Source organism: Athene cunicularia, assembly GCF_003259725.1.
Source record: "Athene cunicularia isolate RWA chromosome 6 unlocalized genomic scaffold, athCun1 chr6_part1, whole genome shotgun sequence".
In the NCBI taxonomy this organism is placed as follows: Eukaryota; Metazoa; Chordata; class Aves; order Strigiformes; family Strigidae; genus Athene; species Athene cunicularia.
In genome coordinates this window covers 3812559-3827203 of record NW_020799105.1, presented here as the reverse complement: position 1 = coordinate 3827203, position 14645 = coordinate 3812559, and the positions used below count along the sequence as shown (strand labels likewise).

The 14645-nt window shown below is 37.5% G+C and overlaps 1 protein-coding gene across 3 annotated transcripts in view; it reads right to left on the bottom strand.

The window, feature by feature from the left end:
- The window catches only part of USP54 (ubiquitin specific peptidase 54), a 98851-nt gene that overhangs the window by 46421 nt on the left and 37785 nt on the right, over positions 1-14645 (bottom strand). For all 3 annotated transcript variants that reach the window (XM_026851429.1, XM_026851426.1, XM_026851425.1), the window contains exons 2-4: positions 12079-12267; positions 11416-11994; positions 8602-8694 (exon numbers count right to left, since the gene is read on the bottom strand). In XM_026851429.1, the coding sequence (XP_026707230.1) occupies positions 8602-8694; positions 11416-11562 (240 nt within the window). In that variant the 5' untranslated portion in view covers positions 11563-11994; positions 12079-12267. The remainder of the gene's footprint in view (positions 1-8601; positions 8695-11415; positions 11995-12078; positions 12268-14645) is intronic.

The window sequence follows — 14645 nt, the reverse complement described above, 5'->3', positions numbered from 1 at the left end:
GGAGGGCTGGGGGAATGTGTTTTCAGGATGTGGTAATGCTTCTCACTATACTATTCTGTCTGTTACATGTTGTTGTTAGTGTCTGTATTAATTTTTTTCTTCTTCTTTCTCTAAGGAGTCTGTCTTTTGCCTGTGTCTTAAAGGAATAGGTCTTCCGTCCTTGTCCTTATGTCAAGTTCCTGGGTCTTTTGCTTCCCTCCTTCTCAGCACTAGGGGGAGGAGCAGGGAGCTGGAGTCTGCTTATTTTTCTCTTCTCAGTAGTGGGTAGGAAAGGGGGAGCAAGCAGCTTCGTGGTGCTCAGATGCCCTCTGAGCTCAAACAATGACAGGCAGTTAAGTCTCACACTTCATGAACTACAGACAATACCTCTCTCCTCAGTTACCTTTTAATATATACATAAATAAAAATGGAAAGAATGACAGCCTCTGTTCTTAATAACCTTGATTCCCATATCTGTCACTCTGATAACAGAGCAAGTTTTGTGTTTCATTAGTAAATTCTCTCATTTCAGTGGATCTCAACAAAAAAAAGCACAGTGGAACATAACTCCATCCTGCTTCAGCACTTTACATTAAATAATTTAAGAGCACTGGAAAATATTCATGACTGTGCTTTAGAAATGTGTTTATTCTAGTTATCATCAATTTCACTTCACAGATCTGAAAACTAGGTACTTGCCTAGCCACTGGCATGCAACCTCACTGCAGGCAGCTGAGGGAGAAGACAGAGTTTACTTCAATGAGAACTCTGAAATGGCTCTGCACTCTTAGTGGGGTGGAGAGAAACAATGCAGGCTCCAAAGTAGGTAAAAGCAGAAGGAAGCAAACAAATAGAAACTCTTATTTTAAATTTCCATCTTTAAAGATACTTTACTTTTACCTGCAATATACCAACTAGTTTACATAAAGAGATCCAGTAAGGAAAGAGTGATCCTGATTATTATAAGCAACTGTTTTGCACAAGATCCTGCATTTTAAGTTTTTCTGCATCACAAAATTAGTCTTCACAATTAAAACCAGAAAATTAAACACTAGAAAACTGTGAAAGGGAGTGGGGGTATTGTTGTTTCCCCTTTTTATCTTTCAAAATAGGTTCTTTGCTCACCTTAGGAACAGGTCTTTCTTGTCTCTCAGCCTTAGATGGACAGGTGTGGCATTTCCTGCAGTTTCATCACTAAGTTATCTAAATCAGATCTCTCTCCTTGATTTCAGCTCTTGCCCTTGAGTGATCCTGTTAATCACTAACATATTTGTTCCATATAGAGGTCTGAAAGCCAGGTGGGCACAGACCAGGAAAGCTGCCCTCCTCCTCTGCCCCAGGAGTTTCATGACACCTTTTCTCCAAGTGCTTCTGAACTTAATGAGAACTTTATAAGAAACACTCAAACCTTTGTTCTCTTTCAAACTTCTTCATTTGAATTTGAAGATATTGAAAATCCATTAGTGTATTCACCACACTGATGATCTCTCTCAGTGGCTACATTCCAACACAAATAAGTGTACCCCTAAAAGCAGCAACAATATAAGACACTGCTAAAACCTTCATGAACAAGGGAATCTTCTATTTTACCAGTTTTCAGTAACTAAAATCAAGGTTGCAGAACAAAAAAAAAAAATAAATCACAACCATATATTAGTTTAACATAAAATCTGAGATGTTACTGATGTTGAATTAGCAGCAGTACTTTTCTACACTGATGACCTATTCTTTGCACGTTGTTAAGTCTACAAGCCAAGACAGAGAACATCATGGGCAAGGGATTTTTCTGACAGGAAGTATGTCTTCTGGTTACACTGCATTCCTGATGTCTATATAAAAGGAGTCCATTTCCCCTTATATCCCCTTCCTTACAGACCTTCAGAGGTCTGGAAAGAGTAGCAGACAGCAGAATTAGGAAGCACAAGCGTTCTTTAAGAGGAATAAATAGCTGAATTCCATCTAGTTGTATCTACTCCTTCCCCAAGGAACTCAAGATCAGCTACAATGACACAGTTGATCTTCTACCAGCTTCCTCTCCGAGGCATCCAAACCTGAAAATTCCTTAACCATCTCAGGCAATCTACTATAAAGCCCCACTTGGCTTACTGCCTTTCAGAAGGCTTCTTCCGAGTTTTGTAACTGGAAGCTTCATATCCTTCCTACTACAGGTAGGTATGGGCTTCTGACATATGTCAGAACAAAGGCTTGCAGAATCAGTGGTCTCCCAAAACAGTCTCCTCCAGTTTGGGCAGTGTGGGGATGAATTTAAACTTTCTAAAGCTTCAAAGGAAAATAACCTAACGTTTGAGACAAGGAACCTTTATCATACAACTATTCAAGTTAAAACTTGACTTTGTTTCAGAATGCTAAAATTCACATGCATGATCATAAAATTAGTTGTTCTTCATTAAATTAGAGCAGAAAGATAGCGATTATTCTTTGAGATAATTCATGGGATTGACATTTTAGAGTTCTTTCAAATTTTAAAGATTTGTAAGCCGAAATATCTATGAATCCCTCACATATTTTACAAAATCTGCTCCAAATTATCTCTAACAGTATTTGGAATCCATTTTCTCCCTAGGAAAAAACATATTCAATCTGCAATTTTGTGTCTAACCATACTGATGAAACAAACCCCAGACTTGATACACATGCACATACAACTTTTTAATTAAGCATGTAGACGCAGGCTGGCATAAAAATAAATAAATGGCTGAAGACAACAGGCAACAGCTATTGAATCAGATTAATGTCCATGCACTGTAAATTTGAGTTCTGCCCTTGGCAACTCTCTGAGAACTAATAATTCTCTTTCAGAATTGTGCTGATCATTCATGCTGATCATCAAAAGTTCATTCTGGGTGGGCATATCACTGCAGCTCTAGCAGTGTGGGTTTTCTTTCAAAGAATAAAACATGTTCCCCAGAAGTGCTTTAGTATTCCCTACATTAAGTTTCTATCTTCTAGCAAAAGCTACAACTATTAACATGACCAATCCTCATCCTTCTCTCACTGCTCAATATATCAATATTATTCTTGCTGTCACTCAGTTGTGACAGGGGTTTTTTTTGGTTTGTTTTTCTTGTGGTGTTTTTTTTTTTTTTTTTTTAAAGAAAAAATAAAAAAAACAACTCTCCATTTGAACAGCATACCCTTCTTACTCCTTTATATCCACTGGACTTTTTTCTTCTTGTCTACAGTACCTAATCTCTCATCCAGAACATTACACTTTTCTCCTGATGCAGCCTCTTACTCAGTACAACAACCTGTTTCAATAAGAATTCTGGCTGCTAAAATCACTTCTCTCCCATCCAACCACATCAGCCTTCACCCACAGTATTTCCACTAGCTCACATTTCTTCCTCACACTTCCTCATTTTATATTTGTCTTCAAGGGAGGAAATAATTCTAGCTCTATTCCACTTAGTGTCTATGGATCTCTTTCCAAACCTCCAAGTCTGATAACAACCAACCTAGATTTCCATTATTCCTTTCTTTTACAGTCTCTGTCCCATTTTTACTCACACTGTGCCCTAAACACTAACATAAGGTCCCCAATATGGACTGTAAAGTCAGGTACCCCTGGCTACTACATCAAAAATCAAATAAAAATATACCTTCTGTGAGTTTTGTTTAGGAGGGTATCAGAAGAAACCCAAATCACAGAGTGTCCACATAAACTAGATGACTATTTATCAACTGCTTGATTAAAATCAAAAGAGGCAGTCATTATTTGGAAGCTTCAATTACCAGTTTATTAAGTCAGGAAACTGTATATGCTGCTAGATTATTTGTCAGGCAGTTAACTGCAAATGCCAACTGAAAAAAAAAAGTTTAAATAATAAAAGTAATTATTTTATATATTTTTACTACTGTTTTACCCTGAAATACTATCCTTATTTGGAAAAAAACACAAAACAAGAGGCTAAAATCTTTGTAACCGACCTATTACTGTCTCAACCATATAATGAACTTTTCATAACATATCCCTCCGTTTCATTCACGTGGCTAATCAGAACCACAAACTATTTTCATTCCAGTTCTTGAAAGCACCCTAATGCCCTATTTCACCTTAGAAAACAACATCATTTCTACACAGAAAAATTCACATTCTTCCTGCTTTTGTTGCATACGACAATTACAGAAAAGGCCAGCCCTACTGGAATTTATCAATCAACAGAGCATTCTTCTTTGTGACCTATAAAAAACACTCTGTCCTATATCCTGGCACTATGGAGATCCCAGTACAATCCCTGGAAGAAGAACAAACTCTGTGGCATGCTCAGTACAGTGGACAGATTTCCCTCTTGCTACCCTCCTCCAGCTGTGATAAACAAACACCAGAGGAAAGCCATGCTCTAGAAAAAGGAAAATAGAACACAGTAACTTCAACATTAATAATAAATCAAAAAGCTGTTCCAGTGTTACAGCAGGCAAACCACATAGCAGTAAGGACAGCTTGTGCACTGAAAAAAGAACACTTAAATAATGCCATATCTTAAGAAACAGTGTTTGGGATTCCAGCACAAGAGTCTGCAGCTCTCCCTTGTCTTTTTATAACTGTTGATGCAAGGTTCCTTCAAAATACCTAGTGAATGTATGTGTAGTATGATTTCAAGGTTCATTTTGTAGTCATATAAACAGCCAGGTAGCACAGCAAGTTTTAAAATCCCTTCAAGAATTTGTGCAATGGATGGCTTCAATGTGGTACAAAAATAAAATGCGATTTGATACCAGGTATGACATCACTGTCCTGTGATCCCTCATTTTATAAAAAGTAAAGTTAGAAATATTTATAGAGCTAGCTGAGCATTTACAGTAAATACTGTGCATGACATCAGAATCCCTAGAAACAGTTGCAGCACGCCAAGAAAGTGTGGAAAAAAAATACCTCTTTGGTGTTATTCAAAGGCTAAATTTAGCTTAGTGGTGACTATCTTCCTCTAATCGGAAGAGAATGTCGCCTTTAGAGCAACAGTTCAAAGTAGGGGAAGAGCGTGAACCCTCTCTGCACACACAGGAGATATCAAGTATCCTATGAAGGGAATCTGGAGTGGAGGGGAGACACAACAGAGACTCTTCCCCCCAAGCATTGGCCCTTTCTCAAGCCAGGCTGGAATCTGAACATGCCAGCATGCTTTGGAGAAGAGTAAACATGTCCTGCCTCCATCTTGCTTGGTCCAAACAGGTATTTCAGGCAGATCCACCTGATATCATGCAGAGCTAATTACCTCTCCCCAGACCCTAATGGGAGATTTTTGCATGGTAGAGAGCTCCAAATTCCTGTGTGCTCACTGGATCCAGCCATATCTTCTCCCTCATCTTAAAGCCTAAGGCAAGATTCAAGAAAAAAAGGATGTCAAAGACCTGGAGGCTAAGCTGGCATTACCCTGGCAGGACAACAGTTAAAAGAACAGATAGGAGGGCTGGGGCAGGGGAAGAGATGAGCATGGAAGGCAAGGAATGATCCTGCCACGCTGGGACACAAAACATGCTCTTGGTGATGCTTACAGTACTAGGTGCATATTAAGCATATTATCCCATTTGTCTAATACAAATTTACACATAGTATGTGCCAGACAGCCAGACTTTTAGAGGAGGGGGAAAAAAAAGAAAAAAAAAAGGAGCCGTTTCAGAACACTGATCCAGAGGGCAGCAGAGAACAAGTAATATCTTAAACAGCCTTTTTCCTCCCCCCTCTACTGCCTGCTTAAGGAGTTTATGAAGATGAATGTCACCTTCTCCATGGTTTCAGGCTATCCCTTGTGCATATCTTTACCATTTAGTATCCCTAACTTTTCAGTTGCATGCAAGCAAGACAGCCTATGTTTCTAGTGGTTGGGGGGGGAGGGGAGGTTTGCATCCCCAATTTCACTTAAGTGACACCTTTTATTACTAATCTTTATAATATTAGACTTGATAACATAAAAATGGGGGAAAATTTTCAAGTATTTATGTACACACATCAACTTTTCACACAAGTTAATAAAGGTCAAAACATGTTACAGTATCACCTGGAGAACAACATAAAATTGTCAGTTGCTTTATGAGCATAAGGGAAACAGGAGTAAAACATTTATATAACTTCTAAGAAACAAATTTATCTGTCTTTTTTTCTCTTGTATAGTTTTACAATATATGTCTGTAAACTTTCTGAAGGTTCTGGAATAGGCTGGGGTAGAACACACTGAAATTTCCCATGAAGAACAGACTGTAGATAGAGGAAACGCTAACATTTTGGTTTGGATTAAAGCCAGCTGAAATTAATTTATTTACTTTGTCAAGTATTGGTTACTGCCCCTATTCAGAAATACTTGTCTAGATAATTCTTTAATAATTTCTTGAGTTTCTCTCTGTACGTTAAGTTTTGTGAGCTACAGGAATTCTGCACACAGCAGATGCAAGTTTAAAATGTGCAAAAAATACTAGAGGATTTGGGGCAACGTTATAGCTGTGTTGGAAACTAAGGGTTGTAACACCTTCTGGCTAAGTATGGCATTGGTAAGAACTTCAGATAGAAAACAAACCAAAAAAATCCTTGCAGATATCTGGGAGCAAGAAGAGAGAACAGCAATTTTTTTTTTTTTTTTCAAACACTGCTTAATTTGAAAAATAAGCATATGATAGCAGGCTACAATTTGTGAATTCTGCCACTCTACCTGTCACTTCCAAGTTTATAATAGCATACTGCACACTTCAGCAGAACATCAAAAGCAAGGATTTTATTAGCAACACTAAACACTCTTCGGCCGTATGTTTGCTTTTAATACATATACTCCAGATATCCTGTCATCTTCCAGTCTTACTGTAATGCTTTCCCCTCTCATACTGCTAATCCACACATATCTTTGCTCAGAGTTCATCTTTCAATACCAGTTCCACAAAGGTTTATCCTTTCCTAACATTTTTTTCCCCTGTCCTCTTTTTCAGTACTTTGATTCAGAAAAAAGACTTTTATCTATTATCTTTATATTAATACTCTGCCTCAGAGTCCAGTCTACTTTCAATCAAATGGCAGAACCTGTCTGATCTCCCAGTATTTCCGTGCCATATCTTTCTGTTAGGTTAAACCCCAGAAGAGCAAAAGCTTACATTCATGATAATTTCCCAAAGCCTTTTCTTTCTGTCCTCATCTCAGCTACCAAAGAGTGCCAACAATCACTTAGCAATACTCAAGGGCATGATTCAAGAATTAGCTTTAAATTATTTATCCACTAAAGTTAATGAACTCAAACCAGATTATACCTAGGTCTTGCCACTTCCCTATAAGGAAGGGAATATATTTAACACTCCATCTTTTCTTTGGCTGGATATCTGTATTTCTCATTTTGGATGTGCTATCTTGCTCCTAAATCACTGTTATATCCTCTTCTGATGATACTGCTGTAAATATCATCCTGTGTCATCATTTCAACAGATAAGTCTTGAAACAAATCTCTCTTCAGAAGGAAATGACTTATCTTCTTTCATGCCTTAAGTCTCCTCTTTGCTGTTCTTTTACAAGAGAAATCCCCTCCACAACAGTCCGAAAACTCATTTCAAGCCTGTTTCTATAAGAGCACCTGTAGAGTCACTTAACAGTAGTAAAACAGCCATTATACTACAAATATTACTTGTGAACTTCAAACGATCTTAATTTAAATGTTGCACACTATTTTGCTGTTATTCCTAAGGCATGCTATCTGTCCTTTTCATTACTGGACACAGTACTCATGACAAAAAATTCTCACACCATGAATTTATACATTTCATTGGATTTTACAACCCATTTGTGATCAAAGAAAGTGTCTCAGTCCCAGTTTCACAAAGAAAAATTACTGCTTGGGAAGATCAAAGCTGGTATTTTCATTGTGTTTGCATCCTATCCATTCCTTCCACAAGGTTAGAGGGAGCTGTGGGTTTAAAGCAGTAAAACTTGGAAATGAGGGCACAAAACACCAGAAGTGCTGAAAATCAATGGGTGGAGACAAATGGAGATGTAAGGTTGCACAGTTTACTCAAGCATGTAACAGTACTTGCAATTAGAGCTAGTATCTAAATCTCTACTGTCCAGGCAGCATCTATGACAGATCTACAAACAGAACTGATGCTTTACAATAGAGACCACAAAGAGGAGAGCTAATGCAGGCATCAATATTTTACAGTAGAAGATAACTTTTAGATTTACATAATAAACAGTTTTGAACAGAAAGGCTTAAAACCTAAATGGCTTTCTCCATGCTGACATTTAAAGTAGCTCTGAAGGAAAGATAACTTTTGAAAAGCATACTAACTGTATACAGTATGATATTTACAAACCAAATGATAAATGAGAAAAATACCAAAACAATTTGATGTTTGACTGGCAGAACTGATCTTTCAAACATGGAGACTCACAATGATCTGTTCTCCACTGATAAAAGTCCTACCTGAAGCTTTACCTACAGTATTTTCCCTATTTATTAGCTTGGACATATCTTAAAAACAGTACTATAAGTGTCTTGTGCCAATATCTACGAGATTCACCTTTGCTCTCACAAATTTTCAGATGTGAGTTTGATTACACATATTAGTCAAATATTGGAAATGTTTCTGTTCAATTTTTTAAAAAATTGTCTTTCATTTATTTCCAACTTTTACCTTAAGGGCACAGAAGATGCAAGAATCTCCCATACATTTGTGCGTTGTGATTTGACGGAAACTGCGGCGAAAAATGTCCAAGTGCCAGAGAACCTGAAACACAAAAAAGGAGCACTGCAAATTTTATGAATATATAAAATACTGCATAAAGCTCTGATTAAAATTGTACTTGTTAAATAATCCCAGAAGTATACTAATATCAGTGAGCATCACTTTTAAAATTGGATGCCTTTTATCTAACTGCAAGTTGACATTTTTATCTTTCTGTCTCAGCTGTAGTGTTCACATACATTAACTTACAGCAGTACATCCCTCTGAATTTCTTGCCACATAATTTCAGATTAAAAAACTTGCTGCTTTGCCTATGTGGCAGTGAGAGTTTAAGCAGCACTTGCCCTAACTGCCCCCCTGTGCTGGCACCACGGCTGGCTGTTGCACAGCCCGTGAAGCTGGGCAGAGCTGCCAAGGACACCCCACTGACTGCTAGGGCCGAAACACGCCTGTCCTTCCACCTCCTAGGCAGCTTCCTTGTTCAAACACTGGAAAAAATGGAGCACAGACAGTGTATACATTAACACAGTCTTGCAAGTCAAAACGATAAATTACTAAAAGCCATTATGCCCAATGTTATCATTAAGTGTATTTACATGCCACAATTACTGGCAGACTTCTAACCTTAACATGGGTGAGCAGTTCTATATTTTTCTCACAACTGGTATGGTGGGAATACCAGGTGTGCGACCATACCTGGTCACAGCATATAAAAGCAAGCTGGCCTTATATGTTCTGCTAGCAACAGTGAGAGGCAATGTCTGCAGTAACAGCACCAAGTTTTATTCTTAAACTTTACCACTAAATCTGTGGAATTTTGGGCAATTATCTAAATTCATATCTGTAAAACAGCTACAACACCAATCTCAAGTGTTTCACAGTCAGTTCTTTATATATACACATGTGGTTGGTGCCGGCTATTTCAGTTTCAACTAACAATAACTGGACTTTCTTGTAAGCCTCAGAGCCACCAGCCTTTCAGAAGGAAGAAGCCTGCTCTGAAAGAAGCCCTGACCTAAACTGTGTCCTGCCAGGTTCTGAACAGAGCAACAAGGTCCAGGCTGGCATCTGACTGGTTAAACGTTTCATCAGCATAAACAGTGGAAACAAACTTCATATTTCTGATTAATTTGCCCAGAGCAACTGGCTAGGAAAAAATTAGCACTCAAAAACGTTGTGCTGGTTTCAAGAAGTGTTTCCAGTTTGAACACTTTGTTAACTAAACCACAGCACAGAATGTTATCTAAAATTACATTTAAAAGCATGTTTATTGAATATTTAATCTGTAAGGTTTCCCAAAACTTAAGAATTGTCATGGCTATGTTTATACTCAAATTTTCTCTATATTTAAGGGACTGGGAGGCAACATAAGCCTTGGAACCATCTGATTATACACAACATTCCTGAAGAACTACTGCAGACTTAACAAAAGGACAAAAAAAATAATACACTTAGGAACGAGTCCAATTTTTTGATGTAATTGCCTTTGGAGCTTATCCTGAATGTTTATAGACATACTTAAGAATAAGGAGCAACAAACATTCAAGAGTCTCTCAGACTAACACTGAATGTTAAAAATTAAGATCAAAAAACCCCAGAAGTATGTATTTTATGAAATTATTACATTCTTGCCTTTTTTTTTTTTTTTTTTTTTTTTTTTTTTTTTTAATTCAGCTTTGACTGTAAATATTTTTGGTATTCTACCTCCCTTGAGCTTTAGAAGAAAACGGTTTATGCAGGAGACTAAAGGCCAGGTCATATGCTTTCACCTTCATGTATGGCATGCAGCTGGTGTTAAGTTCTACTTAGTTCTGACTTAGGTTCAGTAACTCACCATTAAGAGCCAGTTGGTGATTACATCTTAAAGCAATAGAAGCAATTAATACAGTACCTCACTGGAAACTCCCCTTCTCATTTTAAGTTCTCTTTGTACCTATAATCCTGTATTTCACGGTATATTAAGCCTATTGAGGATCACTGGTGTTTATTTCTGTATTATTTGCATCGGGAGCAGTATCTTGAAGTCTGAACTTAGTCAAGTGCCCACAGGAAAAAAAAAAACAAAACAAACAAACAAAAAGAGTGATACAGTCTGTGCTACACAGACAAGTCATATGAAGGGATAGAAACTCATCAAGATAAAAGGTTTTAAACCCTGCAGCTGCAAGGACTGAGTCTTGAATGTCAGACATTGAAAACATCCAAATAGCAACAATGCCACTCTAACAGCCATACCACTCCACTAATTTTTGACACAGGAAGCTGGTTTTTTTCTAAATCAAAAGGTAGACTCAATCACCTAAACTAAACTACAAATCAGCAGTTAGAAAGAAACCTGGACTATATAAGAAGGATTTTATATAGGTATTATCAAAGCTTGAACTTGACTGGTTTAACAAAAAAAATTACTTTTAAGGAGTAGACATACTGCAAGCTATGCAATATTCTATCATTTAAAAATAATTTTTCTACACATATTTTCATCTTGGGTTGACATATTACAAGTTTACACAAACAAGAGATTCAAATACATTAAGTGATGACTATATGGATGCTGTTAATTTCACCAGGAAAGCCTGAAAATTGAAAAAAGCTGTTCTATAATGCAACAGATCTGCATTTCCAAATGTAGCTTTATTCTATCTAACCCTACAAACAATTATGTAGGCAAGCCTGGCTATATTTGTTGCACATTCAAGCTTAAGAAAATACTGCAATAGACAGAGAACAAATCCAGAAACATTTTTTATTCTGTGCTCTTACCTGTAGTGCACTATTCAGGAAGCAACTGTTTTGTCCTGGTTCATTGCTGAGACCTTTACTGGGTGCTATTGAGGTTGTATTTCGTGGAGTAAACATGCCCTGTACATTCCCCCGACCCACAGAAAAGTAATTTCTTTTCCAAGACATCTTCCAATTTCAGCTGCAGAATATGCAGGTTTAGTCTGGCAGAGTATTTGACTTGATCAAAACCTTCCTTTCTTCCACCAAAATTCAAGACTGGAACATCCAATCTTCTTTAAATTATAGTTTAAACAGAATTTATCCTTTCACCAGGACACAAGCAGTTTGCTTTTAAATCCATTCCAGGATGGTATTCTTCATTTGATGCTTATGTATGCAAAAACCTCTTTCACAAGCAGCCACATACAAAGTTTTCAGAGAGAAGGAATCCATGGTTGTGCAAGTTCATCTGTTACCCTGCTTCTCCCTTTTCCAAACAGGCAGTGACTTCAAGGGACAAACAGCAAATCAAGGAGGTCCCAGAATCAAAAGGAGAAAAACAACAGCTATCTCCCACACCCTGAAAAGCCCAGCTTCTCTAATCTTTTTATAATCCTCCTGCAGGAGATAGGAAAAATCCAATTAGTAAGGAGCAGAGAAACCAAAACTAAAATAAAGCCTTCGCAGCTCCCTTTCAGTTACGTCTGTCTTGGGTGATGAAAGAAACATTATCCTCACAGGAAAAAAAGAAGTAACTCCAGGACTTGAGTGAAGAGCTTTAAAAGTACCAGAAGTCTCCAACAAAAGTTCTTCTAATTCTGCATGTGATCTTTAGAAGCTGCTTCTCCTGATCCTCCTTCTGCGATTGGAATGCCCAGTTGTGCCAGAAAGCTTGAGAGAGAAAAATAATCAAAGGCTTGCGTCATTTAATTACTCTCTTGGTTTTGTGGTGTTCTGCCAAGACCAGTGTTACCTCACCTCCCACAATACACTGAATCTTCTGAGACAAAGCAAAAAAATATAAACCTTCCTCCACCCAAAAAACATGGAAAAGAACAGAGAATTCTGAGAAAAGTGTGTAAGAGCAAGAGGGCTGGAGTATATTGGAAGAGGTAAGAAGGAAGTTAGCTTAAAAAAAACAAAACACAAGTGTATGTGAATTCCATGATAGTTTTCATACGTATCCTTCACAATCTTGAAATGTTACATTTATTTAAGATCTTAGTCATTCGAACAGTAGTATGAGTATTTCTGATTCTGTGAATACACGCTAGCATGTTGTCCACCTTAGAACTGGGATTCTGCATTGAACTTGGAAGTCTAAGAAGACAAAAGACACAAGGCTCTCCCCTGACTCAGCAGCACACAGCTCTCCAGAACAAAACAATCTCCAAATTTACTTAATCAGAACCTATATGTATCTCTAATTAAATGTTACTTAACCTAGGTACATGAGATATACAATGTCTTCTGAAAGACATTGACACTTCTGAAGAGATTGGAAGAATCATTCAACAGAAACTGCTCTTCCCACCACAAGTTCAGTTTTTCCCTCATCTCACAGGAAATGTAAAAAAGAATTTGATCTAAGAAATTCCTGGAACCAGGAACTGTAAGATTCATAGCAAAACATTGTTTAAAGTTCTCACAAGTGTAGACCACCTGTATTTACTTTAGAGACAACTGCATAATAATTTTCAGGAACATTTCACAATGACATTTAGTATTATCCCATTTTTGTATTATGGCTGATATAAGCAAGATGACTATTCCACATGTACCAAAGCAGTAACTGCAGCATGAAGTCACTACAAAATAAACATACATAGACTGTGTGCATTAGCAAAAACCGAGAATAATTCATTACAAAGATATCCTAGGTATCTGTGAAAGCATTTTTTTTCCCTTTCCACACAATTATAAATTCATCTTCTGTCAAAACACAGAAGGAACTTCCTCATCATCTGCGTATGTGTTACAGCAGCCTAACCCATTCCCTTCTAGTAATATTTTATTTGTACTTTTATTAAATTCATTCTACAAATATTAATGAAGTCTCAGCATTGCTGTAAGGCAGACAAATACCTATATACAGATGAATATTCTTGGTTGCCAGTGTGTCATGCAAAATTTTCAGATATGCTTGCAAGCCTGCAGACAGACCATTACCATGCCTGTCGCACAACATTCCTGAGCACTGAACATATACAGGATTCATTTCAAAGCAACTTCTGCCTCAGCCCCCTTTCTTTGCTCAATTCCTTAATGAACCATGAGCCAATCACGCTGTGTGAGGTAATTCAGTTTCAAGCAACAATTTAAGGATCTCTGTAAACCAACGCCACTTGCAATAGATGCAGTGGCTAAGCCCGCGCCACAGAGACAGAGCAGAATGCTGAATGGAATGAGCTGAGGCAAGCAGGCTCTTGCTAACTCACAAAAAAAAACCCTGAGCCAAGCGCTCTATCTTCTACTTTCCGCAGCACCTATGAAAAGATGGAAAATACAGTCCAAAACACGCCCAAGGTGCATAGCTGTGAGCAGCATCTACTCAGTGGAGTTCAAGTTCAAAACAAGATTCTGCTCTCAAAATGAGCTACGAAACTTTACTCCTTGAGCTAAGCTGACTCAGTTATGGCAAAGTGAATACGTATTTTTCTATTGATTTTTACTGTCTTGGAACCTGAATCAGGTTAGAGGCTTTGTAGTTTGCCTGCCATTGCAGCAAGACTATTGCAAGCTGGCCAGGACTTTGACAGTAACTGTGCAAGCTTACTGTCTGCACTGCATTTGCACAGTTTTAGCAGAACTGACTTCTTAACACACATTTGCTATGGTCACTCACAAGAACAAGTTCAGTTTGCTCATCTGGCTATAGGACTTTTGTAGAGCTAAGAACATGAAAAAAACACTTAAGCTGGTAACCACCCAGTTACGACAAAACTAGATCTCCGGACATAAATGGCAACTTCACCCTTTGCCAACCTCTAAAAACTTACCAACATTATAAAATAGCTACAAAATGGAATCCTAATTAATCTGAAATATATATAAGAAACTAATCATATGGATTATTTACAGATCACTTACACTACTATAAAAAGGGTAACAAAAAGAAAGCAGGAAAAAAATAACTTTTGTAAAAACCAACCATCATTATTAAAATAGTGTTTTGTTTCTATCACCACTGACAAACCATCAGTAGCAAAAAGTTAACCCTCCCATATTTTAAACAGCCAGTAAATATACAATTGCCAAGAAAACAGCAG